The sequence below is a fragment of the Neopelma chrysocephalum genome, unplaced genomic scaffold, assembly GCF_003984885.1.
Source record: "Neopelma chrysocephalum unplaced genomic scaffold, ASM398488v2 Primary Assembly neopelma1_96936, whole genome shotgun sequence".
Classification (NCBI taxonomy): Eukaryota; Metazoa; Chordata; class Aves; order Passeriformes; family Pipridae; genus Neopelma; species Neopelma chrysocephalum.
The window spans coordinates 2,158,161-2,186,131 of NW_020925579.1; the positions used below are offsets into that span (position 1 = coordinate 2,158,161).

The 27,971-nt window shown below is 39.8% G+C and overlaps 1 protein-coding gene and 1 long non-coding RNA gene across 7 annotated transcripts in view; one reads left to right on the top strand and one right to left on the bottom strand.

Annotated features, from left to right (window-relative positions):
- The window catches only part of NTRK2 (neurotrophic receptor tyrosine kinase 2), a 207,372-nt gene that overhangs the window by 134,434 nt on the left and 44,967 nt on the right, over positions 1 to 27,971 (top strand). For 2 of the 3 annotated variants that reach the window (XM_027670767.1, XM_027670768.1), the window contains 3 exons: positions 15,669 to 15,799; positions 21,974 to 22,146; positions 25,578 to 25,812. In XM_027670767.1, the coding sequence (XP_027526568.1) occupies positions 15,669 to 15,799; positions 21,974 to 22,146; positions 25,578 to 25,812 (539 nt within the window). Of the gene's footprint in view, positions 1 to 1,453; positions 2,004 to 15,668; positions 15,800 to 21,973; positions 22,147 to 25,577; positions 25,813 to 27,971 lie in introns of those variants that run through there. The other variant, XM_027670769.1, reaches the window with a different exon arrangement.
- LOC113960897 lies at positions 478 to 27,935 on the bottom strand. 4 transcript variants are annotated; one of them, XR_003532137.1, is made up of 4 exons: positions 27,567 to 27,935; positions 21,930 to 22,039; positions 8,495 to 8,598; positions 478 to 589 (listed from the first exon to the last, which is right to left on the bottom strand). It is a non-coding gene; the product is annotated as an uncharacterized LOC113960897 (long non-coding RNA). The 4 variants fall into 4 exon arrangements; XR_003532136.1 differs by having other exon boundaries at positions 8,483 to 8,598; XR_003532135.1 differs by lacking the exon at positions 478 to 589 and adding an exon at positions 4,987 to 6,277.

The following is a 27,971-nucleotide window of genomic DNA, read 5'->3' on the forward strand; positions in this document are numbered from 1 at the left end:
AATTTTATTCTTTGTTTCAGGAAACCAAAAACATAACTAAAAATCATCATTTTTCTGCTGCCAAATCTTTGAAACTTTATTTTATGTCATTAATATTTCTCAGTGAAATTTTTGACTGGCTTTATGCTGAAAGTAGTGCTGTGGGAATCAGAATTTTGAATGTCCTGACTGGTGTTCAATTAAATATTAGTATATTTTCTTTTGTTCCTGTACCTGTTTCCATTAATTTTCTTGTTGAACTTATCTGGTAAGGGAAGGGACTCTGAAAGACAAAAGGGATTGTATGTTACTGCAAGTGATATCCAACAAGTCCAAACTTTCTTGGATTAAAGGGTGAAACTCCACTGAAGTCAATGGAGCTTTAAATTTTGGCACCACCAGAAAATTTGTCCTGTGGAATGCAAATTGCATTGTCACATTTTGAATGCTTTTCATTCTCATGACAGACATTACTAAAGGAGTCTCTTTTCAAGCACTTTTACATTTATTATTTTCAAAACCCATTTCCTCAAGAGAGGTCAAAAGCTCTTCTCACCACCTTAGGGAGCCCATGGGAATTTCGGCATTCTGAAGTACCATAGGTATCCAACTGCATTAAAATGTTAACACCTTTTTTTTAGTTTTTCTTTTTAGCCATGCTTTGTTTTTGTCATGAATCAAAAGTGGTAGAATCTAATTATTTTTTGATTAGAAGGGCAAACATTGCAGCAGGAAAAAATGTCACATTAAAATCAGATTACTTCCAACTAATCCATTAAAGAAATTCCCCTTATCCCTGATTGCTCTGTGTCACTAGCGTGATGCTATAGTACCATTTTTATACCATGTTTCTGGCAATTTTCAGTATTATCTATGCAGAAAATAGATTGCAGATCTCCTCCAAAAGCCAAATATTTTTTCCTGCTTGGAAAAGTTGGAGTAAGTTGGAGTAAAGTTGGAGTTTTTCCTCCTTGCCTGTATTGATATTTTTCCTTAACAACAGAGAGCAATGAAATTGTTTATCTTTACTTTTGTCCATTACTTTAGAGCCCTGAGATCCAAACAAGACCTCTCTGTACAAAGCATTGGGGGACTGCACATCTGCAAATAACCCTTGCCTGAAGAGCTTTTGGACTATGGCCCCACTCCTGTAACCTGGAGCTACTTGGTTGTCCTGTGGGCAGGTTACAGACCTGGGGCTTCACACATGTGGTGAAGAATGGGGGAAGGATGCTTGGTTGTCCTGCCTGTATGAGCAGGGAGTCTCAGGAATTAAATCCCTTTTCCCAAATCACACAGGAAATCTGTGGCTGACCCTGAGGTGGAAGCCAGATCTCCTGTGTGGCACCCTCATCCCCTGGCCCATCCATCCATCCTTGCTCCCCCGTGTCATGTTGGCCTCCAGCGCAGAAACTTCTAACTGAGGAATTTTCCATTCAGTTCTGCTGCTGATGAGTTTCTTTCTCACCAATAGGTGGAAACTGACAGCCCGGTTTCTCAGGTGACACAAGGAACGGTTCTGCCATCCCAAATGAGGCAGGAAAAACATCACGCAGAACAAGGAATTTTCCATAAGAAACTGTACCATAGCAGCTGAAAAAGACGTTGAAGCACATTACACTTTCTCAGCTTGTTGCAACCTGTGCTTTGATGCAACAGGACATCAGAAAAGCGAAGACTTGGGTTTTTTGTTTTTTCTTTTCCTCACTTATTTCTTTGGCCAGGAGAGTGATTGCTTTAACTGGTGCTGCTTGATCATAATGAATTTATTGCAAAATTGTGTAACCTTTCCACATCCATCTCCAAAGTCTGCCAGAGCCTATGTTCTGGCATGCATTGTCATGCTATAGCTGGGGAGGATGAGGGGACTACATCTGCGAACTTCCATAAGAGATCACAAGCTTCTGAAATTGTAGGATAACTAACTAAATAGGATGCAGAAATATTTCCAACAGGCTGGCAGCTGTGCAATATGTGGCATTAAAATAAAGTTGAGTCACTAAGAAGTAGTGATATAGAAGCTAGCAAAAGTTTCTGTCTTTTTTTCTAAATATATCCCAAATATGATTGTCTACTCTAACAGAAAGAAAATCACTATGCAGAGACAAGTGGCTTGAGTCATTGGTTTGGATATGGACAAAGTCTTGCTATATTAGGCACAGTATTTATTTAAAATATTGCATAAAATCTTTAAGTGAAGTCTTTGCAGGGCAGATGTTTGTCTTGTTCTTGATCAGCTGTAAAAGGCTATTCAGAATGAAGATATCTAAATTAACAGGACCTAAAATGCTTAAGTGAGAAAATGGGGAAATCTGATTAGCAGTACTAATCAACTGAGGTCTGGAGATTCCTCTTCATTTCAACTGGAGCAGTTTAGTCATCTTCCTTTTCCTTTTTTTTTTCTTCTGAGTTCATGCTGTACCCTGCACATATTTTATTTCTTCACTGTGTTCCTTCTCAGTAAACTCCACAGTGTGGATCATCCTCCTCTCTGCATATATATATCTGCAGATATGAGTTACTAGGTGGAGAGTTGCAGCATGTAGCAAGCACATTTTCTGTGTATGTACTGTCTTTTTGTTCAAACTCACAACCTGTCCAATATCTGAGGTATTTCTGAGGCAAGATGTCCGTTTTTTCTGTGAGACTTCTTGTTTCAGGTTCTCCTCAGTGTCAGTGACAAGTCTGTCACTGCTTTGGGAAGTTATATCAGAATCCTGCAGAGCTGGACTTGAACTAAAAGCACTGTACTGGAGCAGGAGTTGTCACAGCTAACTGTGACTGTCTTTAACTAGGGCTTCCAGCAAGGTCTACATGTGAAAGCACAGTACTTTTTGTACATTAGCAGAGATAATGCAGGTTTTCAAACCACTTGCTCCTAGCTACTGTCCTAGCTTTCAACTCGGTTAATTATAGGCAAAAACCTTTTAAAATAGTATCAAGAAGAGATTTTTCCTGATGATGTTTCTCGGATGCTTAGCTAGAATAGCCCTCATTAAGATGCAATTTACCATTTTCTTTAGTTTCCACAACAAGTGCCTACTTGCCACAATATGAAGGCAAATGATTCCAGTAGCTCCTGTTCAGAAATCTTTATTTGTTTACGTCTATGAAGGTGTGGAAAGGGAGCTACTGCAAGTAGTTTTGGAGTGTTCGTTGTGGTATGTTAATCCCTGAGGGCCTGTTTATTTTTGTGCAGGATAGTACATAAAATACTGTATACTAGCAACATACAGACTGGAATAACCAGAGAATGAGGGCACTTAGCTAGCAGCAGACCTCATGCTTTCTTTTGTTCATGGCAAGTCTTTTTTCTGTGTGTGTCTGTGTTTTAAATTAGGGCATGCTGTGGGTTTCTTAATTGTTTTCTTAGCAGCTTTCTCTTTGTGACTGTTAATCTAGAAGAACTCCACTCACTTTCCCAGCTCACATTTTGTGAGTGAGAATTACTTTTATGACATACAAGACAACGCTATATTCTTTTTTTGAGTGTGTTATAATACACTTTAAGGAGGTCAGAATCTGTAAAATTACAAGGAAATATTTATTGAAGCCAAATCTATATCTGAGGAGTTTCCACTTGAGCATTTGAAATTAAGAAAGTGATGGCAGCAAGGAGTTTTGCCATTGTTTTCAAAATATACCAAATAAGAACCTTGGCGAATACGTCACTCTACACTTCATAGTTTTGTGACACTGTTCAAATAGAAAGTAATTAATATTTTAAAAAATCCTCACCACTATTATGAAACATCTAGATATGCATTTCTAGCCTTATTTTCTAGGTAGGGGAAACAGTCAGAAAGGGATTCACTTGCCAGAAGCTCATAAGAATTGTTTGCCAAAGCGCTGATGACAAATACCTTTTCATCTATGTGTGCGTGTCTAGGTTTCAGAAGCAAACAATGTTGCCTCTGTGTAGTTTCTCTGTAAGGAAAAATGCAAATCAGTACTGGTTATTTTTGCAGTTAGATCCTGTTATATTCTTGGAACATGTGGCTGAATTACAGTTCTCTTGCTGAAGAAAATATTACAAGGGAAGAATAAAAGTGACAAGCAATGGTGAAAACAACACACTAACCTATAAGTTAGTTGACAGTTGTATGTGGGAAAACACTGGAAAGACTACCCAACAAGTATTGCCATTGTTTATAAATAATTGTCAGTTTCTGACCCTTCCTCTTCTATTTAAAATTCTGACCAGAAGGACAGGCTAGAAATACAGAGTCCTGGAAACTGCTTGAGGGCCATTTTGTGGATGTTGGACTACCAAAAGGCAAATTATCCCTCCAGCTTCGCAACAGACTTCAGACATGTCTCTCCTAAAAGCAGGTCTGTACTTGCCCTCCTGCTGGTGGTGGTCTTGCAGGGCGCAGTAATTAATAAACACTGCTTGTAAAGTGGTCTTTTAATGTACCATGGTAACATCTTGTCTGTAGGGTTAATAATAATGTTTTGTGTATTTCTGTGTTTTAGCTAAGTGCAGACTGGGTGCATATCAAAGGACAACACCCATTTCCTTAGCTGCAACTGTCAGTTTCAGCAACTTGAGGCAAAAATCCAGCTGTTCCATTGGTAACAATAAAAATTATGGCAATTTTTAATATTTCTGTTACTGATAAGCACAGCAGGAAGTCTGCCATTCAGTTCAACAAATGTAGCAGCTGTTTGTGTTGGTTACTGCTGCTCAAAATGTTTCCCAAGTACATGACTATGTAGGCAGTTGGTATTTATTGCTCTGGGAGAGAACTTGAACTTCAGAAGGAAGGGGAGAAAAACCCTACATTTTGCCTATCTTAGTTCTGTGGAGACTACAGTTGCTGTAAATATCATGGTGTACAGTAGTTGGAACAAAACAATTTTGATTTTTAAAAGCAATAGTCATAGAGATGTTAGGTGAGAAAAGAACTTTTCTGCTCCATGCATTTTTGGTGTCTTGCAGAGACTGCCAGAATTACATTTGCATTTATTTCGGTCTACAGTAAGTACTAAAGAGGATTCAACTGAAAGTACTTCCCAAATATGAGGACAAAAGGGGAGAAAGAGAACTATGTTTTATGGTGACAGCTATTAAGTTTTTACAGAATATCATATATATGTACTAGCTATCAACATAAAATTAACTGGTACTAATTGGTCAGAGCTGCCAACTCAGTCTGCTTATGGGTGTAATACTCTTCTTTAGGTCACATTTATTATACTGACATTGTATGTCAGATTCTGAATAAAGTTCATTCAGCCATTTCTGCCGTTCTTCTTGTTTGCCCTGGTATGTGTATGTGCTGCCATCAGCAAGAGTTCATGTCTCAGCAAAGACTGGGTCTGTGTGCTTTGAGAAATACGTGTCTCGTTATCTGCCCAGTGGCCACTTCTCCAGCAACAGTGGGACTGTAGGAGGGCATCCTTTGATTGAATCATGCCTGGTGTTTTCTTCATTCTTAGAAACTGACTGGAACAAAATGTTCAAAGCTCTTTCTTCCTCTCTTTCCTCTTTTTTTTCCCTCTCTCTTTTTGTTTTTCAGTTCTATGCCTCAAAAGGCTGTAACTGGGTTCATTATTGTGTGATAAATCAGCAGTAAACTTCTATGCATTTTGCTTCATTTGGGCAGCTCCTGTTCCTTAGTGGCAGCTGCCTGGCTCAGCAGACTGTAATTATCAAGTCAAAACCGAGATGCTTTTAGGTAGTGAAAACATATTGGCAGAGACTGAACTTGTCCTAAACTTCGTCATGGGTCACAGCTTTAAAAGATACCATTTGTTGTTGTTTTGTCACTGTTGGTACAGGGGGGTTGACAGTTATCACACTGGACCCTGTGGGAAGCTGTTGTTATCCTAAAGGAGTACAGGTCTTTTTCATTAGATGCTGACATACTGTATAGTTAACTTTTGATTAATGTATCTGTGTTCATTCTTTTTCTCTAAAATAAAGTTTTATTGGTATGTGGGAGGGGATTTATTGAGAATTTACAAAGCCTTTATTTAAACAGATATCTGAAGGAAGCTTTGCCCAGAAACAGGTGTATGGGTTTGTTGTCCATGGTGGAACCAAGGGACTCTCTGATGCTACTTTAATCGTACCTCCATTTGACAGACCTGCTACGTGCAGATTGAGCGACTGATGCCTCACTGCCCGAAGCCATGGAGACATACAGGGCATGGCATTGGCTCTGGTCTGCTAAAGGGCAAGTGGCCCTGGGCTCCGTCGTGCAGACCAGTTGCAAAGGGCTATACATAGTAGAGTCTTCTGCTTCCTCACCAAACTTGTTTTAGCAAAGAAGGCATATTCCTCTTCATTTGTCTGAAATGTAGAGAAACATAGTTTCAGCTGACAGATAACACAATCCAGAGCTCAAGTGAGTGGAAGGAGATTTCTCATATTCTCTGCTAGATCTGTTAGCTAGATGTGTTAGCTTTCGTGTTATGTGAAAATAACATGCAAATCCAAGACGGGAGAAGAGAAAATACATTACTTTCTTTTGCAAGAGAAATTACCTGTGAAGTCCTCCTGTTCCCATTGACAAGTCACAGCTTTTCTTTTCTCTACATATTATGAGGCAGGCTGGCTTTTCTATCAGGACAATTAGAATAGGCACTCATCTTGCTGCTATTAAAAAAGCATTTAAAGTGTTCTCAAATCTGGCTGGGCTATAGTTTAGTGTAATTTAGATAGCAGTTCCAAGTAGGAGCACCATTGTTTGCATAAGCAAATCTCAGTGCAAGGAGCATGGCACAGTCTCATTTGCATCCTTCACTAGGATTTGGGGGAGTTGTCAGACCTTGAAAAATTATGAGAAGTCACCCAGACTGTAGAAACCTCATGACCTTTACACGTGGAATAATTTGTGTTGTATAAACGTACACTTTATGGTATTAGTACTTTGGAGGATGGAAGAACCAGGTCAGCAGAGGAGGTAATGTGTGGTCTGTAGTAAGCAGATTTTTTCAAGCTTGAAAAGTTAAGCATGTGTTATGTTAATGTGGAAACAGAGGAAGATTTTTTTTTCCCAGTGCATTTGCAACAAGACAAAGGAAAAGCCATCTTTACTTTGCAATTTTTGAGGATCTAATCCTGAAAAAGCCTCACCACGTTCAGTCTTGCAAACCCTTCATGACTTCATTTGGTTGACCTATAAGTAAGAACTTGCAGGTCTTTTGTTTGAAGCTAGTACAATGTAATAATCTTTTGACTGCATTGTGGCTGCCGTAGAGGTATCTATCACAGCCCAGGAGTAAAGATGAATTTTCTGGGTTCCCTTGCACTCATATGCTGCCAATTACATCATAATGTTGGAATTCTGAAACAGTAGCAGAGGCCAAGGGGGAAATGCCCAATAGGGACATAAGTCTCTGTATATGGCATGCCCTAGCAGAAAGGTGTGCCAGCCTGTCAGTGGAACAAAAGCAGAACAAGTGCCTCACTGTGGAAGAAGGCTGAAATGCTGAAGGAGAGCAAGTCTGTAAAAGGGAGTAGCCGCTTTTTCAGGTTCGTTCATCTTTTATAATGTTTTGGTCATCTCTCCTGTCACATGGGGCTGTGGGACAGTATAATTGTTAGTGCTAACCCCTTCTGTGTTCCCAGAAGACAGAAGGCAAACTGAGGTTCTTTCCTTTTCAGTGCATAGGAAGACTTGAGACTTGTTTTCTCTTTTGCCTGGTGATTTTGTTTTTCAGTGAATAATGCGGGGATCCAATCAAAGGGTGAGGAAAGTTTCATATTTTGCTTGTTTGCAATGTCCAATGCCTTTATGTGTCATTTTTGGGTCCTCCTCAGAGATAGACAAACCTAAAACTTTTCTCGGTGTTTAAAGGCCACTTATGGTCAAAACCCAGGAAAGGAGGTGGTATACACAGAATCATAAGAGCAAATAACCATGTAGTAGCAAAGCCATAACTGTATGCAGTTAAGGAAGCGGGCAGAGACTTAACCTGCTGCTTAGGAGTTTACCTCAGTTGGCCCAAAGAAAGCAAACCATAAGATAAAAAATGCATAAGATTCAGCTTTCCTCAGAGAAAGCTACACAGTGTACTGCAGCCTGATAGAACTGTAGAAGGAAAAAAAATATTAGGAAAAGGGTAAATAATATGCTCAGAAGTGATCTATAAAAACCTGAGTTCTTTCATGTTCTTGTGATATTTTCTCTAATGTTCCCTTTTCTTTCTATGCATAATTAGCTGCAACAGGGCTGACCTTGCCATCTAACATGGCTGACCAGATGCTATGCTATCTTTCAGTAAAATAGTTCAGCAAAAGGTAAAGACTGGATATGTGCTTAAGTTTTATATAAGAGGATAGAATTTGGAACTGTGAGCCAAGTATATGGTTTATTCCTTCCCAGGCTTGAAAGCTCCATTTACTTTTCATATTTCTTTTTGAAAGGCCACCAGTAAAACCCTTCCTCATGTTGAGGTACAACATTATTTCCTTTTCCTTTTAAAATAAGAAGAGAAAAAGCAAAGCAGACAAAAGTACATCAAAACTGGAGCAATCTCCTTTGAATTTCACCTTTATACCCACTTCCTCCAGGCTTGAATATGACTCAGTCTCTGAATGTAAGTTTCTTTCAGGTCCTGCTTCTCAGACTGGTGTCCTGGGATGCTTGTACTGGGCTATCTGTATTTCTGAAAACAGAGATAGAAAAGAGTTAATATTTTGGAGACAGTATTTCTATTAGCCCTTCCCCCTCTGCAAGCGTCTATTATATGAGACTTGCTACATGGTACTCCCCCATCCTTTGCAGAGTACTTCTGTTTCTATAGCAAAGATCTCTAAAGGTTAGTATCATGCCCTTCATCATCTGAACTAAGAGAAGGGTGTTGGTGGTGAGATCATAGTCTCCAGTTAAACATGGAAGATGGACCAGATTTGCCACTGTAAAATAATACCAGCAGAGGTTTTATACAGTAACTCACACACAATAGCCTTTAAGTTGTACAATCATTAATCGTTTGGAAGAAGTGCATTGAGATTGGCATTTACAAATTAAGTGCATACATATCTGCAAAGGCAGTGTTTTGCCAAAATTCAAATGCAGTTTTCTGCTTAAAGCAGATTTAACATACTGTGCTGAGAAGCTTTTAGGAGGCTGGAAGCAGCACAGAAAGAGAAATGCAGGGTGATTAATACCTGCTACTTATTCTGAAAATAGAGGGCCAAATCTAGCTTTCAGCTATTCTGATATATCCCAGTGTAAAAGATCATTTTTAGGTTGCTAAGGCTTGAAGGCCTTGTGTACCTTAGTTTTAGTATGCAAGGGCAAATTTATGTATGGGTAAACTGTCAATTAATTATTTTTTTTTCCTGAAGGGTGAATTTAGCTCATAAGGCTCATGCATTTAAAACAATGATAGCATTGTTATTGTAATTTATTCTTAAGTAGTGTTCATTTGTGTGTAAGGGTCTAACCAAGTATGGTCATAAGACCATAGCCAAGCAGAGAGAACGTTGGCCAAATAAACCAAATCAATTACAGTAAAATAAGAGTAAAATCAAAGGCCTCACCAGAAATCAATTATTAACCCCAAAAGACAGCAAACACTTGAGTTTCAGCCAAGTGAGAAGCGCTCTGCAAGCTATAGCAAAATGAGTCTACAATGGGTAAGAGCTATGGTGCCCCTGCTGCTGTGGGCAGTTGGGAGAGGGATGGGCATCTTTCAAAGACCTGCAGCACTGTGTTACATAAGGAAGCCTAATTCTAACCCATAAAGATAGAAAATCTGGGGTTTAAAGTATAGATCCTGTGAGGATTTAAGTTGTAAAAGAAGCAACTGAAAGGTTAAGCTGCAGCAATCACAGATTTATTTGATTTTTCATCAGATGTATCTCCAGGCAAGTAGGAAGTAAGTGCCTGGGAATTATGACATTCCTGTGATAATCAGTGGTTTGTCTTGCATAAATGCCTTCAGTTCTTCCTGGAAGATCACTTCCTATTCAATTTGACCATTAAGGTCAAAGGACCTCCTTAAGGTCCACTTAGACTCTGATGCCTATGAAAAACCTGACAAATCACTGATGGCCACTCAAGGATAACTCTTTTACAACTGCTGAATTAAACTGGGGGTTTTTTTCAAAGAAACAAAAATCAAAATGCTTCAGAAGCTGTATTTGCACAGGTAATGTGACAAGGCCCAAGTGCCTTTCTGGCCTCATTCTGGATCCTCCATACTCAGATTTCTATAGCCTGTACCAGGACCTTTCATTTAGAGTAGAGTACCTGGGGAGCACATGTAAACATGCTGTTTATTTGTTTGTACCTACAACATCTGGGCACCAGTCTTGCATGAGCATTTGTTGTTGCTATATGGTAAAAATTAAACAACAATAGCACTACGCAAAAATATATACAGAATAATAAATAATGAATGTTGTATGTGGTAAATACTTCAAATAATCAGAAATATGTAACTGAGCTGGCCTACTTCTGGATCCAGGCAAGGCTGACAAGTTAAAAGGTTATAAAAGGTTACCAAAAGAAAAAAAGGCGTTGTTATTGGCTTTTATTGCCATGTTAGAGAGTAGATACTTCAACATGCCAAAATTTCTGTTCTGGCAATAGCTTGTAGAAACTGTAGAGCTGCTGCTATTGCATTACCAGATGGCCATCAGTCTAGACTTGCTCTCTGCTCTTCACAGTGATTTTGTATTCTTCTGCTATGGGATTCCATCAGAAATTCCACCCCTCCTTTTATGTGGATGAGAAATGCTGTACAAATTTGGAATACTACCTGAACAATCACTTGGCCATTTACACCTGTTTTTTCTAGCAAGATCTTAGAAATATTTGAGTCTTCACAATTGAAATAGAAATAGTGGGAAAAGAAATTAAGAAACTTGCAAAATGTCTTTCTATGGCACCTCATGTCACATCACAAGCTGAGTCTTTTCTATGACTGCTTTTTTCTTATGCACCTGTGAGTATGTTTATAATATTACCCTGCCTGTTTGCTTGGCATCTTGAAGATCTTCATTCTCTTCTCAGAGTCCTGGCACAACAAATTTCATCAGGACTGTTCCACATGTATACTGCTAGCAAAATTTTGAACAGTATTCTCAAAAGCAGACTCAGGAAATTATTTAAGTGGGCATGCAACACAACAGGATTTTCTAGTGTTGGTAGTTCAATGAGCGGTGATGATGGAGCCTGTCTGCTGTGGCTCTTAGTGTCTGTCAAGCAGTGAGGCTGTGTTTCAGCCTCCCCCTAAATCTCCTCTGCTCTTCTCATGAGGCATATGGGAACACATTTGAGACTTACAGCACTTGTGGTGTTGTAATTGGGTGAGGTGTTCTAGATGAGACACTGTCATGCATACCACATAAGTGTGTAGGAAACCTAGCCTTAAAAGGACTGGCATAATATATGGATGTACAGAGATACAGGGAGCTGATTTTATGTTTTTATCACAACCTTGTCGAGAGTGATTAAAGAATGTGCCTTCCAGTTAGGAAAAACAACTGGAAACAACTTATTTTAAAAGGTTGTTGAAAATATTCCAGAGAAAAGTCATGAAAACAATTGGAGAGGATGTTTTCCTGGGAGGAGGGACTTCTGTCTCTTTGCCTCTCCAAGAAGAGTAAGAAGAGTGTTGATTATGTGTGTTAAAGACCACATCTTAAAAGGCTGCTAAACTATCAGAGAAAGTCTCCTGGAGCCCAAGGGAGCCCAAGGGAGGTGCAAGCCAGATAAGTTAATGATTAAGAGACAAAGAAAAAGGCATGCATTTTTATTAGCAATGAAAATGATTACACATTAAAACAAGTGGATAGTTCAGACTTTCAAATCAATACTGGCACAGTCACTTTCTGGAGGCAGTCCTGCTAAGCACAAGTCATTTAGCTCAGTACTATGCTCTGTGCAGTGTAGAAGGTCAGCTTGGGTGGTATAATGGTCACATATGGGGGTAAAATGTTAAGACCTATTGTTTGTGACCAAGGGGAAAAACTTTTACTCTGTCACATTGAATTTTTAAATTACGGGCAGAAAGTTTTTAATAATTTATATGCTAAGTGTCCTGTCGTCCATGGCTGGATTCAGTCACATCCAACTCAGTGATTTCAATGTGGTGAGGTGATCCTGAGTTGCCTGTTCTGCTGGGACCCATTCCAGAATGTGGTGTGACCCTCTCTGTTCAGCCTCATTATCAAAGGTAGGTTACCTGGGGAGTGCAGTCTTGTGCCTGCAGATAAGTTTTGCAGGATGAGGCTGATGCATCATCTCCAGTGTGACATGATGTTTGCTAGTGAGCGAAGTACCTAGAAGTCCAACTCTGTTGGTGGGGTGTCTCTGCGACCTTGAAATGAGAAGAGAGACTTTTTCTGTGGTATGCTCCCCATTGCCTTCTGATTCCCTGCAGTCATCCATGGGAGCTGCCTGCTTCTAAAGGTACAGCTGTGTGGTTATTATTTAACACCACAGCCTCTTTTCAGCATTTACCCTTCTTTAATTTGTTGTCTTGCTTCATATTCTATATTTCATTTCTCTCTGAAGTGTTTCAACTCAGCTTTTAGCTTAACGGAACATATTTTTTGCAGTAATCAGTCAAGATTTTAAACCAGAGATGATGTGCTCTTAAAAGTACAAATAGCAGGTCAAGTGCAATTTCCATTTAGAATCAAAAGGAGAAAAATATATAGCTGCCATTTGAATGTTTGTCTGTGTTTGCCTATGAGACAATGTTGTGAGATGACTTCTTTGTTTATTCCACCTCTTTGGCCAAATTCTGCTTTGTTTCTTCAGTGTAAATCCAGGATAATCTCTTGAATTTCGGCAGAGAGAATTTGCTTTATCCTGATACTCACTGAAATCAGATTTTGACCTGAATTTTCCAGTGCATCTGCTGCTGCAATATCCTCCTACTGAAGATGGTGTCATTATGGCTGGGGCCCTGAGTTTGCTAAATGGATTTTTTCCTTAGCTCATATACCCATCACATCTTATGTGTTTGATTTACTTACATTGTTCTTACATTTAATTTCTGCCCATTTAGTCATATTTACTGTCATTTTTTATTTGTTTAGTTACACAATGCAGCTCAAAAACGTTACAGGAGTGGATAGAGCATAACAAGTTAAAATGCATTCTGTGCAGACCTCTTCTGCACCTTTCTGTGTCTCAGTTTTGACAGTGGTTTACGGGAGGGATTGTTCAGTCAAATGCTTGGCTTATATGTAAGTGTACTGCAGAGAAGTATTTGATATGTTTTTTATTTATTTTTACTCTATTGTTTGTGAAGTCCTCCAGGAGCTTTACAAAACCCCCCTTTGTACTGCTAGGGCCAACACTTGGATAGGATGGGCTCAAAATGGAGAGGACCCACACAAAATTCAGACTCAGTTCATCACTGAGTCTTTGGCAGCTGTGGAGAGAACCAAGTGAAAAACTGCCTTTACTGGAATTTTCCTACTGATGCCAGTAGGACAGGTTCTCAGCCCCATTCCCTTCTCTAGCATTTGTGTACTTTTTAAGATGGTAATACTGGTAACATGGAACTGAACTTTTCTTTCTGGGAAAGGAAGAGAGGCATTCTTCTGGCAGTACTGGTAAAGCAGAGGGTAAGAGAATTCACCAAGAGGCAGGGTTGGATGACAAGTTTTTCAGGGGATAGGAACTAGCCCTCATTTAGTAGCAATTATTTTTAAAGCACAGGTCACAAGGTATGCCACACTCCAGAGCTCAAGTGGCATGCCAGGGCAGCAGTTCTGCCTCTGCTGGTCTGTGTTGTGACCAGTGTTAGTAAAGGCAACAGATACTGGTTAACTTCTGTCTGTGGGGGAAAAAAGTGTGTTTTGGTTCAGACCTATCTTGTGCTGACTGCATTTTCGGCTTTACTTGCAAAGCCAGTACTGAGGAGGGAGTGAACATAGAAAACAATTCCTGATGACTGCAGAGGAGCTGCTAGGGTAGCTGGCCAAACAAAGTGTACCCATATAAATGCATCTCCACAACAAAACTTAAGCTTATGCTAGACCAGAGTTTGACAAAAGTGAAAAACGTAGGTATCGTGAAGTCTTATTTGATGTCTACCTGGCTATTAATGAGACATATGCCCTCTTCCGGAAGACTTGGGATTGGAGGAGGAGACTGGCAGTGCTCCGCCCTGCAGCCACCAGCTGCGGGGACTGCAGCGAGCCCTGGTGAGCCTGGTGTGCTGCAGGGAGAATCCAGCTTTCCTCATGCTATGCACAGGCAATGGAGGGCCTGCTTGCACACTGATGGGAGGTTTCTGGCAGGTGCCAGCTTGGTCTGGTGGAGATCTGCTCCCTGGGTATGCTGCCCACCTAGCAGACTTCTAATGGATTTCTCACTTTCCGACCTTGCTCCAGCACCAGGTTCCCCTTGTGTGCTAGCATATAAATACAAAGTGTATTTATATGCAGTGCACTGGTTTTATGTTTCTGTAGGCTTAGGGTGTGGGACGCACATATTTTTCTCTTGTAGGCTGTGGTCCTTTTTTGCAAATGCTGGTGATAGGAATGGGGATAGGCTGTGCCATTTCTCCCCACTGTTGTTACCATCAGCACTCCATTTTCCATCTTTTAGTCATGGAGGCAAGGTATTTTTTGCATAGGTGATCACCCACTCTGGAACAGATTTGTGGCCAAATATGGCAACAGCAGTTGGTCTGCATCTGCATAGATCCTAAATTATTGGCAGGGTTCAGTTCTGCAGTTAAGCAGCCAAGGTAAGATTCAAACCCTAGCGGAAGCCAGCTTGATGCCTGTGCGCCCCGATTTAATTCACTGTGTCTAGGATTTAAGTTGCAAATGGGCCTTTTCCAGGCAGGGGTTAATTTCAGTGTTTGCAAAGGCAGCTAAGTGCACTGAGGTTAAATTCATCAATGGATTCTGTCTGTGTTGTACAGATTCAGCAACACAAGCTGTCCATCCAATTGGCAGCTAAACTGCCCTTACAGCTGCTTTACTAAGCTTGCACATTGCAAACTGATAATGTATTGTACAAAATTTAGTAGAGTCTCTTAAATATTAAAGGTTTTAATGGAAGCTTTTGCTGAAAGGAGAATGTAAAATAAGTTGAAAAGCTCAAGGACTTCAATGAAGTTTCTGTCCACTGTGTGGACTAAAACATTTGTCCATCTTTTCTTTTACTTCAGAGTAATACTGTAGATCATGTTTGCGAGAATAAAATTTATGTTATTGTAACTATATATAGCACTGAGAAGGAAAGCAGTTGAACAAGTGGTAAGTAAACCAGAGTATTAATTTGCATTTAGTTAAAAGAGGGCACATTTGGTTTTCTTGGATTAGCTTAATTTTAAAACTTTTTGGCTTTGGACAAGAGTTCTCTTATTGTTAAAGGCATAAAATTAGAAGAGGTGTGAGAAAGGTTTGCTTTATTTTCTAATTAATTTTCTTAATGTTTTTAAAAAAGCAGCATTGGCTCCTATGTGTTGCTCTGCAGCAATCCTCCTATCATGATGATAACTGGCCTTTTCCCAGCTGACTCTGAATTCCATGTCTTCTTATCCAGCAAATGTGCTACTCTCCAACTATAAATATATAAGCTCAGTCTTTTTGCACAAAGCACTAATAAATGGCACATGGGGACTTTGATTCTTTCCACAGTACGCATCCTACTTTACAGGCAAGCTTGTCTCCATGTGGCTGCAAGCACGGACTCTGTCCCATCCTGGCCTTGCCACTCCTTTCTGACCTCCATTTTGTCTTCTTTTCACAGTTGTGCATCACATCAAGCGCCACAATATTGTTCTCAAAAGAGAACTGGGAGAAGGAGCCTTTGGGAAAGTGTTTCTGGCAGAATGCTATAACCTGTGTCCTGAGCAGAGCAAGATCTTGGTGGCAGTGAAGGTAAAAGAATCTAGGGTTTCCATTACTAATTCATGGTTGCAACTGATGCTATTTTATTTGTAATTTATCATCTTTGCCTATTCCATAATACAGTGTAACTGCTCTGATATATGTGGAAGAGTTCACAATGCTAATTGAATGTTAAGAGAATGCGGTATTTGATCTTGTTGTGGATTATAAAATGAGACCTGAATCTCATAAGAAAAAGGAGGAAAACAGATTGTGTCACAAGGGGACAAAATCTTTTATGGTCTATCTAGAGTACAATTAGTGAAAAATAATGTCTAGGTCATTAAAAATATAAGTGACATATGTGTTACATGTCTAAAAAAGTAATCTATTACTAGCTAAGTGAATAGGTTATGTGTATAATTTCTAGGCAAAGAACGCCTTTCTTTTTCAGGACAATGACATTCTTCAAGTCAGCAACTGAAATTATCTGAGGGTAATTGTCATTAATATAGCTGCCAGGAATATTAAAACAAACTTGTGAATAGTATTGTCATGTACTGTTAAACACTGGCAGTATGGAAATCCAAAAGTCATCATATGTCAGACCTGGAGGAGTGATTCTTGATTATATACAGCTCCAATCAGTGATCCCAAAATAAAGTCCAAAGGATGAGGACAGTGTATGAAAACATGTTTCGAGTTTCAAGTATACAGACGACTTTTACATTTCTGAGGGGGGAAAAAAGAGATTTGTCTGATTCTCCTAAAAGGCAAAGAGCACCTGCTATGTTGGGAATCTACCAAGGATTAAAAAGATTTCCAGATTGATCTCAGAGCTTGGAGACCAAGCCTGCTTCACTGCACCAAGTCTTTTCATCCTCCTAAAATTCAAGAGCTCAGGTTGGCTGTTGATCTCAGCTCAGGATGTAGCTAGAAAACAATATGGGTGAAACTGCTCTCTCAAAATTTGCAAAGCTTCCCTGGAAACAATCTCTTATCTCCATCTGTAGTGTTCTGCCAAAAACTGAACAAGGTGTCCAGCATTTGAAGTATCTCATGAAATGCAGGTGGAATAGATGTTTGGAATTTGGGCTGTGCCTAGGGATCAGAAAATAATTTTATCTGACCAGTCGCAGTTAGGCAACCATGTGTACATGGATGAAATCATACAGTAAAAGAAACAGAGTAGATCATATTTTTGAGTTTGGTAACAAGAAGTAGAGTTTTGGACCTGACAGTGAGAGAACAAGAAAGGAGGATAGACCTGTAGAGTGCTCTATCAAAAATAACACATTTTTGGGTTTGCCAAGGTTACAGTCTTTATGATACTTGGAAGTTGTTCGGTCATGTTGACTCGTGAGAAAAAATTAAACCCTGAAGGGATATAACATAGAAAGGAGAAAGCAAGAGATAAGAGATGACAAAACTAGATCTGAATGAATTTTCTGTTGTATTTTGGTGAAGCTACAGTAGAAATTGCGTTTCCTCTATCACTTTAGGGAACTCCTTGATAGCAAAATAAAAATACTTCTATTCACTTGCTCCGTCTCAAAGTCCTGACCGAATGGAGCCTAGCACTTCTGCTATTCAATGCTGCACTGCACTTCCTCTCTGCATAGTTCAAAAGGAAGAGCATTCAGCCTTTAAAGGTAGAGATGTCTCCATGGATTTAGATGAGAAATGTGTCAGTTTTCTGGACAAGTTGCCATACCTTCTTCTTTTTTTTTTCTTTTTTTTTTTTTTGCCAAATCCACTCTTTGTAGTGTCCTTAATAAACATCTTGCAGGCAGCTGTGAGAAGAATTATCTCTGGGGGCAGGTTATGCCCATTTTATGTTTCTGCCATTGGCTCTTAAAGATGTGACTCTGGCTGCTGTCAAAGAGCAAATTTTTTGGTGAACTGAGCCACTGGATTGATCGTTATGTAAGAGGGGTTAATTGCCTAACACTTCTCTCTTTTCCTGTGGTACCAACATAGATCACAAGTATCCTTCAGTCACAGTGGAGGTCAAGGGATGGGACCTAACTGGAATGCAGACAACTATCCGGAGGACTGTGTTTGGACCCCACTGCTGAGCACAGGGTTTGGCAGTGTCTTAGTTTTAGTCTTAGAGGAGCAGATTTTGATGCCAGCAGCAGTGGGCAGCTCCTCCTGACACACAGCAAGGGCTTTAGAGAGCTTTAGCCCATGGGCAAAACCAGAACATATTCATCACCATGACATAGATTTGGTGAGACCAGTGGAATATGTACTTGGTGAGGAGTAAGAGCTAGTGCCAAGGGGATTTCAGCAGCAAGGAGGCACAGTCTCACCTGCACAATGTGCATCAGGATGCTGGTGGTCCCTGGTGGCTGCCTGTGCCTGCCAGTTGCTGGACAACTGTAAGGTTCATGCCTGGCTCTGAGCATCCCTTCTTATAACTCAACATGTTTGCTTCTTCTTTTCAGTCAGCTGGTATCCAAAATGCTGACATTGCTGCAGCAAATTATTTAGGAGCTAAGAGGCCCAGAAAACTCTGGGAAGATAAAAAAAATCAGGCTTAGCATAAACAACACAAAGAGCTTGAGCTTTTGCTCCTTGGGAGAGGAGAAAGACAATTTGTTTAAATTAGTTTTGATTAGTTTAGTCTTTTGAGGGCAGTATGGAGTGTTTAGAAATGCTTGCCATAAGACAAACCCTGTGAGCGTGGGCATTGTACTAGCTTTCCCCCATGTGAATTACCACATCATTTCAGCACACTATTTGCTGCAGGCACTTTTAGAGAACAGAAGATGGAGGAAGGAAAAGTTACTCTTTCCTTGAGAGGCATTTTGCTGTGCCACTGTGGTTGTTCGGGCCTGGCTCAGTGCTGTCTCCTTATAGGACTGGATCCCCAGGCATAATCTCGCACTAGTTTAACCTGTCCAGAGCTGGAAGTGAGGCTGACTGACAAGGCACAGGTTAGCAGCTGCCTCTGGCTCCCTTGGGAGGTTGGAAGGGGATTCACCCTGTTCTGCTCAAGGATAGAGCTCAGCTATCAGACTGCTATGTGCATGAGATCAAGAACATTTCCATGGCACCCGCATAGGAAAACCAAAGGTTTCCAAATCTTTGGATCTTCATTTCCAAGAAGGTGGAAAACCACCCCTTCATTTCTTGAGGGCACATACCACTCAGCTTTGTATGGTGTTGGGGAGCAGTGGCAATGATTTCATAGGGGAAGGCTGGAACAGTAGAAAGGTCATATGTCATAAGAGTTTCAATACCAAGTCCTGCTGATGTTGGTGACAACCACATCCTCCTCCTCTTACTCTGACTTGCCCATGAATGCAGCTTTGTGGTGTCAGCATGGGGTAAGGAGCTGGCAGTTCACACTCACTACAGAGCACAAGTCTGCGCAGACCAGATGGACAAGGACTCTATGGAAGAGACTAAGCAAGGGGTAGTGGTCCAACTGTCACAATGATGAACGCAGCAGATGTGGAGCTTTTATAAGAGCTGGGAGCTCCCTCTGTTGCCCAAGGAAGCCTGTCCTTCCTTAATTGCTGGCTTGAGTGGCTGGAAAGTACATGTGGTTGAATCTCAGATCCTACTTGGGAAAACCTCCTGTCGACTGGTGAGAGCGCTTTGTATGCAGAGCTTTGGCATAGTTGTCAGTAATGATAATAGTAATTAATATGTCTTTTTCTCTCTTAGTGCACTTACGGTTTTATTTTGGTTTTATTTTTTCTCTTGTGCTGAGATCAAGTTAAATGCATTAGTCAGTGTCATTTTTATGTAAATTTTACATACTTATAATTTTTTTCACCTTCCAGTCTCCTCTTTGCCTGAGTGTGCCGGCTCTTTCTCATGCATTGCGTCTATTCTGTGCACTGCATGAAATAACAAAAAGGAGATTTTGCAATGGTGGGTGATAAAAATTCAAGTCACCCCTTGGTGAAACGCTGCATGAGTTTTACCTGAATTTTAGACCTTTCTGCATTTTGCTGTTTGACAGAAAATGCAGAATTGCCATGGCAACTGCTCTGTCATATGATAATTTTGCAGTTTCTGTGAGATAAAAAGCGTCCTCTCAAATATGCAATATGCCATCCTCACAGGGCAGAGCTATCAGCATTTTTACTGTCCTTGCAGGGAAAGAGCCCACTGGAAAGAGGATCAGCCTCTGTTTTTCCCTGTCAGTTTTTTTCCAGGTTGCTATTATTTAAAAATTGGTTTTATATTAATTGTTTTTCTAATTCTGTTGAGAGGAATTACAGTCCAATCACTTTATACGTTAAACTACCAGAGGAAACTCAAGTGACAACAGAATTATTCCCCGTGGTTTCATTACATATAATGTAGACTGGACTGTGGGTTGGTGCCTGTATCATGTTAAAGCCGCATCCCAGAGCTTGGAAATGTCTTCACTCAGTTCAGACGTGATTGTGTGTAGACCATAGTGGGCAGCAAATTTGATACACATGACATAGCTGTGTATACTGACATATCGTGCCTAGTGAAGCCTTGACAATGCAATATCCTTGTTGCATCATTATTGGTAAAACTTACGGAAGAAGGATTCTGGGCCTGAAGGCATTTAAGATTCGTAAGTCCATCCTTCAGGGAAGAGACAGCTGTGGCATAAGTGATTTCTCTCGCCTCTAGAATCCACAGAGCCTGAAATCCACAGGGAAAAGCCCATGAACTTGAAAGACAGCTATCTAATCTGCCCTGCTCTTTGTTCCCCCATCTGAATCTTGTTGTGGTAGCTTTTCATTTTTCAAGACCTGGGGTTGCGGTTTCACAAGTAAAGCAAGTCTTTTTTAATGACAGTCATCTACTAGTTCGTATGTTCCACATGCATACATATAAAATTAAAAAAATGGGCAGAATTGTCCCTAGGGAACAAAAATTTTGAACAAACCATGACTATTGTAGCTAAAAATTCAGTTTGTTGGTACAATGATTGCACAGTATCAGTTTGTTCTGTGTCTCTTCTGATGAATGTGGTTGATCCCATGCTCTGTATATTAATTCAGGATGGAAAATAAAGTGACTAGATGGCCAGGAAAAAGCATCTTTAGCTAAAACTTTGCAACTACTTTTGTGTCTTGTCTTCTATAGTATTAAGCCTAGGTGTTGTTAAAATCCAGATGTAGAGAGCCTAGACAGCAGTTTCTGTGAAGAATAATTTGTGAACATTGGTGACTTGCCATCTTTCCTTTGCAGTTTTAAAAATATTGTTTGAACTATTATAGTGCAACCACCATACCACTTGAATATAGAGTCTATTAGTGGTTTATTGCCAATTATAATCATTCCTCATGTAACTGGTGTCAGAACTTGCTTTTTTTTTGGTGCATGAAAGTGTTGCCCTGTTCATGAACTGTAGTTCTTGAGAAGAAATCTGAAACAGCCTGTATTTGGCAGTTTAATTAGTATTATTTCATTATACAACATTTAAGCCTCCTATTTGATCCAGTGTTGATATATTTCTTTCAAAATTAAAATGTGCCAGAATTTAGAACTATATAAATAAAAAGGGGTAAGAAAAAGTGACACTCCAGAATTCTGATCTGGCATCAGAATTCTGCATCTGCCTTCCTCTCTGCCTATCACTTCAAGAGTGATCCTGCAGTTACTTATGCCTAATTTTAGGCATGTGAATAGATTTACAGAACTTCAAAGGAGTTTCTGGCTCAGGTTGTAAGTTCTGATCCAGGGACATAAGCTTTTGTAAATCTACCTAATGTGTAGCACACCACAGGGACTAACATCAGCAACAGCAACGTTAATAATACATAAAGAATGCATCTATGTTACCACCAATTATTTTAAGCAAGCAGAGTTGTATTTTAAGGAACTAACAAGAAAGATAAATGCAAACAGGATACTAGGGGTTCTATAAGTTAAATGCTAAAACATACAAACCAGCTGTATATGAGTATATTTTTGGATGAGATCATTTTATTTGCTCTGTGTTTGGAAAACACTTGCCACAGCAAGAGCATGAGTATTCCTACATCATCTTACAAGAAAAAATGTTGTTTAGGATAACATGTGGCAGAGGAATGAAAACTGTACTGCCATTTTTTAATTGCACTTAAGGATCACATCTACATTTCTAAAAGAGTTATTAAGAAAATACTTACTTCATCCTCTGTGCAGTAGAATGTCCTTGTCTTGCCCTTACAATGCTGTCTTACATGTTCCCTACCTTCTGTGAACATCTGTCCTTTACATTTTTATTTTCTCCACCAGACACTGAAGGATGCCAGCGACAATGCCCGCAAGGACTTCCACCGTGAGGCAGAGCTGCTCACTAACCTGCAGCATGAGCACATTGTCAAGTTCTATGGCGTCTGTGTGGAGGGTGATCCGCTCATCATGGTCTTTGAATATATGAAGCATGGAGATCTTAACAAATTCCTCAGGTAAACCCATGAACATATATTGTGCTGCTGAGCCAAAAGTGGGCAGAGAAGGTAGGTGTTACTGGTACTTAATGTCAAATTAACTACTACCACTGGCAAATACTGACATCTAGGAGTACAAATTGTGTGACTCTCGTCTTCTGTACTGGGATGTGGGGCTCTGTCTCTTTGCCTTTTTGGAAGTACCATTAAGTAAAGCCTTATAGTTTTTACCAAACAAATGTGAACCAAAGAAATATTGTTTCCAATATATTTCAGTGTATTCTGAAATATTTTGTTATAAATCCTACAGTAGGAATTATTTTCTTGCAGGCTTTCTGATAGCACTTGGAAGATCCCACTCAACACCTATCGCTATCTGTAGGCGTCTAAGAGCTTTTGAGGTCTAAACCCTTTTCTCTTCCTTCTTTTCAGTGTTTTGGAAAGACTACCATAAGTCTACAGCAAAAAAAATGTGAGCCATGGAAGCTTCTGTGAATTGGAAAATGCTGCGTCTTGGGGTTTGGATTAGGGCTTTATTTCATAAAACTGTTCAGGAATGTGCATCAGAAACTGAAATTTGACAGTAAAGCAGTCATAAATAAATAGATGATACCTAAGATTCACAATAATAGGTAACTTATGAACCAGGAAGTTGTGAACAGAGGCTTCATATATATGCCTTTTCTGCTAGCCTGCACTCATTAACATAAAAATAAGCAGTTAAGGCATAGCTTTTGCTACTATATTAAAAATATAAGGGACTGTTGTTTCAGCACCTTCTATGTAATTTTCATCAAAGTATATCATGAAGACCTTTCAACATACAGAGATCTCTCCTGCTGAAGATAACTAGGAGTTACCACCACTTTGGAAAGATATCTGTAACAAAGCTGTAAATCAAACCTGATGTCCCTGATTGAAATGACTAGTGATTACTAGTCACCATAAATGCACTTTCGGTAGCCTATGTGAAACGAGTTTGCTGTCTTTCTGATCACTGTTGAACAAATAGGAACATCATAAAAACCAGTGACATCAATTAGCATGCTCCCTTATTGGCAGGGCTGACAAGTTTGGCCTGGAGACTGGGGTCTGAACTGGGGATGCAGACTACTACTTTTCCCAGACTGATTGTCTTTCTGGCAGAGAATTTAAATATATTTAAGAATTCAGGGCATTTACATTGGCCTGATTGGTCTTCTGCTGTGAATCAGAAGTTTGGAAAAACTGCAGTTTCCCTAGATGCCATTCTAGCATGTTTTCAGAACATTGAATTTCCATTAGAAGAAGCCAGATTCTCAGCTGATGAGAAATAATTTCTTATTTCATAAGAAATACTTAAGCTTTGATTCTTTTTGATTGGCCTTTTTTTACCTTTTAACTCTGATTTTGAATTATTGTACAGAAAAGTAGTTCAGCAGACAGTATATTTCCTACATAAAATGATTATGCTGGGACAAGCTGTTAAACCTCGGCTCCAGTTTGTCTTTCCTCTCATATTTGCTGCAGCTTGTGCTGCAGACCACAGGTTTGTAGCAAAGCGGGCTATAAGAGCCTGTATTTCTTACCCTGCAGCGCCGCCAAAGGCTGTTGGGGAAAAATTGATCCAAAAGTTTAACCCAAATGAGCCTGGCTGTCTGCATGCAGCCAAAGGCTGTTTAGGTCTAGGACTAAAGCCTCAAAGTCATGCCTGCCCAGTGCTTGTTCTGACTGGTGGAGTCTGTTGTTGCTGCAGAGAATATCTCTGTCAATGTTCCTGGCTGATGTAGACACTGAGGATCACCTCATTTATGACCAGCACCAAGAGAACAAGCAAGGTGGACGGAGCATTAGGAATAATCTAAAAGTTTCATTAGATACAGACCATGTTCTCATGAAGGCTAGCAAAATGTGATGAGTTCTCTAATTTAGCTACTGAGTCTCATGTCTGGGAACAGTTATTAAAAAATCCATGCATGATAAAGGTACAATGTGTTTCACTAGGAATTTGCCTGTGAGTTTTAGTTGGAGATTTCTTATCCTCCCATTTATTCCCCTCTACCAACCAGACCAGGTGAATGGCTGCATGTACATGCCCTGTGGCAGAGAGCTGGCTTTGCCTGGTACCAGATGCAGTCCCAGCAGTGCTACACACCCTCCATTTTCTTTTCTGTCACTTTTCTCATGAAATTCTTCCCTTGGGGCAATTTTAATATCGTGTTTCTAATAGGTAGTGTCAGAACTGATCTCACAGATTTAATTAATTTGCAACTCTTTTCCAAACTCCTGCACCCTTCCCCTAGAGATAAATTAAGGCCTCACCTCTGTTGATTAGGAAGGCAATTCTCTGAAACTCCCCTTTAAAGGAAGGAAGGGCTTTGAGAGGAAATAAAAATCAGTTCTAGAGCATTTTTCAAAAGCAAAAGTTGATGAGAGAAAAAGAGAGGTGGTCTATTAGAAAGAATAGTCTTCAGAAAAGGAATAAAAAAGGCTTCTGAAAACACAGGAAAATTGAATGAAAGGGAAAGGATATTCAGAATATTATAAGCTGTATCAAATGAAGAATGATTGCCAGATGATCCTGCTAATTGGATAAGGATTAGCTAGTAATTCTTACTGTAAAATGTTGTGCATATAGAATCTTCAAGATACTGGAATGTACATGCATACCAGAGCTAACATGTGTCCCAGTACTTCACTGGGCCTTTCTAATGCAAAACTTCTCTGGTTTTGCTGGAGTGCATAGAAGTATTCTCCTTAATCAGTTGATTGCTGCATCTTAGAGACTTGCTACCTTGTATTTCTGAAGCTGGTTTTTTGGTGTTTCAAATAGTGTGTGTTTTGTATCCTCATCCTATCCTCAAGAATTCCCATCTCAGATAGGACTCACCCTTGGTGACGAAATAAGCAAAAATTCTTTCCTGCTGTGCATTTGGATAGGAAACTAGAAGTATAAATCTAAGATCATTGCCCTTGTTTCTCAGAAGGAAGTGAGCTTTTTCTTCTTAAAGAAAGGATGGAAGGGGTCAATGTCCTGTCTCCCTCTAGAAATCAAGGCATGCCAGTCATAGGAAAGGTGATGCTATGCATGCCACTTCATTGCCTTTCCCTCAATTGTCTTTCACACTTATAGTGTTACCAAACAGGTGTTTTTGTCAGCCTTTCTCTGGATTGCTAGATTGGAACAGGAGAAAGGTGGTGTTTTCTGACAGATGCGTATTATTGTGAACACATGTGCCTTATTTCGTTGAGTAATACATATCCTATTGTGTAAGGCTCTTCACACCACCTATCTTTCCCACAATGAAGGAAATAGCAAATGAAAAAAGCCAAGATACAATTTTTTCTCTATTTCACCAAGGAATTTGTGGCCCTTTTGACTGCATTGTGTGGATTTAAACTCACTAATGTCCTTCACCTCTCCAAGTTACAAGTGGCCTGTCAGTTTATCTGCTTGTGTTTTGGTGCAGGGCGCATGGACCAGATGCAGGACTGATGGCAGAAGGCAACCGTCCTGCTGAGCTGACCCAATCCCAGATGCTTCACATTGCCCAGCAGATTGCATCTGGTATGGTTTACCTGGCATCACAGCACTTCGTGCATCGGGATCTTGCTACCCGGAATTGTCTGGTTGGTGAAAACCTACTGGTGAAGATTGGGGATTTTGGGATGTCTAGAGATGTATACAGCACAGACTACTATAGGGTAAGTGAACTGCTATAACAGGAAATAACCTAGATCTTGTTCAGTCTTCTTACCATATTGGTATGACTGATTCTGCTTTTACACTCAACTATCTGTCTGTCAAGTAATTTAGAGGCTGGCATATGGAGAACCTGGTTTTGACTTAAAAAGTTTTGGTAAATTTGGAGAGTTAATCAGGGTAAGATTGTTATGTCTTGTTTTTTATATATGTTAGGTTTAGATTTTAATAATAAATTACAGAAAGGTCTTTTTCTCTGCGCGAAAATTTTGCATTGGCTTTAGTGAAGAAAAAGCAGCAGATGAAAACAAAGAGTTGGTAATCAAATTTGGTTCAACACTTTGAAGTTATTAAAATATGTTCTTAAATAAATATTGCAAAGACAAATGGAAATTTTTACTTTGGGGAGGTTTAGAATATTTCAGTTAACTAGAGAAAGTGTGAGTACTGGACAACAGCATGACCAGTTATTTTACTCAAGAGGAAACTAGGTGAGAAATTTTTATACACTCAGCACCTGAAAGGCTGTCATTAAGCTTTTCCTGCCTTAAGCCAGGGCTTTAGACCTACTTCTTATGGTTGAAAAGTTGTTTTGCAGAGGGTAAGAATAGCCGGTTGCGCTTGTTCATTCTTGCTGGTTTTGCTGAACGTGGTTGCCATAAAATGATGTCTGAAGTTTCCAAAGACCTTCTAGAATTGCTGGGATAAAGGTAACTGTGTGCATTAATTACTGTTGTTGTCATTGTCTTGGTGCTATATGGCAAGTCATGTAGTTGACAGCATTTGTTGTTTGCTATCATATTTGTAATTTCATGATTGGAACTTAAGCTGTCAGGTGTTTGTAGCTTGGGAAAGGCAATCCATGGCCAAGCTGTTAATTTACAAACCCTAGAGTTTATCCTGTAAGATAAACTAACTCATCATCTTTAACCACATGTTATGTATCTGCCTCTCACATGACTTGTTGCCAGTGAATTCCTTAGAGATAAAATAAAGGCCTCTTTCTTAGCCACTCAATTTGGCCTGCTGTGTTAGTAAAGGAGAGTGTCACCTCAGCATCAGTGTTTGTGGGATGTCTGGAAAGAAATTGTCTCTACATCTGGCTGAGGCTGAACAGGGCAAAGGAAGCTACACACAAGAATTATTGATGAATGCTGATTCACTTGAGAACTGAGAAGTAAGTCTCCTCTGTTAATGGTCTTTGCTTTCAAAGACAAACCTAGTCTTTTAGTAAGCATATGATCCAGATTCCTCTTATAAATTGTTATTTTGGAAACTTGGCACTTTGATCAATGTAAAAACAAGTTATTTGATCAATGTAAAACAAGCCTGACTGCTCTTTAGAACTTAGAAAAAATATACAGGATGGTAATCAGTGCCTCTGTTTGCAAGGACACCAGTGAACACCAAGGGCCAGGGTTTCTTATTTTGCATCTGATTTTGCATATTGCATTTTTGCAATAGTTGTTGGGACTGAAGGCATCTCTGTTCTGTACTTCAGTGTTTACCATGTTAGTTGTCACCCTTAAGAATGAATGTGTATGCTGAACAGTGACCATTGCAAAGATCTTTACAGTCAGAGGCAGCATTTTTAAACATATGCATTGCTTATTTTTGGAAAAAAAATAGTAACTCCCAGCTACATAAAAACTACCTGCAAAAAGGGATAGAAGCTCAGTAATCATAGGGGCTTCCAGGAGTCAACTGAGGCCTGACTTAGGCACATAATAGTGTACTGACTCTGGCATCATCTTACCTGCTCGTATACATCTGGATTTAATCCTTGAGTCTTACACATGAGTATTCAAGCAAAGCTTCTACCCAGTGAAACATGGATTTAGAACAAGACCCATGACCTGGAGAAAGCACCAGTTCACCAAAGGAAATTCTGCATAACCCAGATAGTCCTTCAATACCTCTCGAAAGACCTCATTCAAGGGGTACACTGCATTTCCCACTGCCTCTCATACAGAATCACTCTCTTCTTTCCTTCTTCTCTCCATCATCATCACTTACTTTTGAGGTCACGGAGGGGTTCTGTGTGGTCCACTGGGTAACAAAGGAAAAGGAAGAGGGAATAGTGTGAAGAGGGTGCAGTCATGGATGTGAGGGAGGGAACAAATAAGGTGGGAAAGGTAAATGTAAAGAAGTGTTAGTAAAA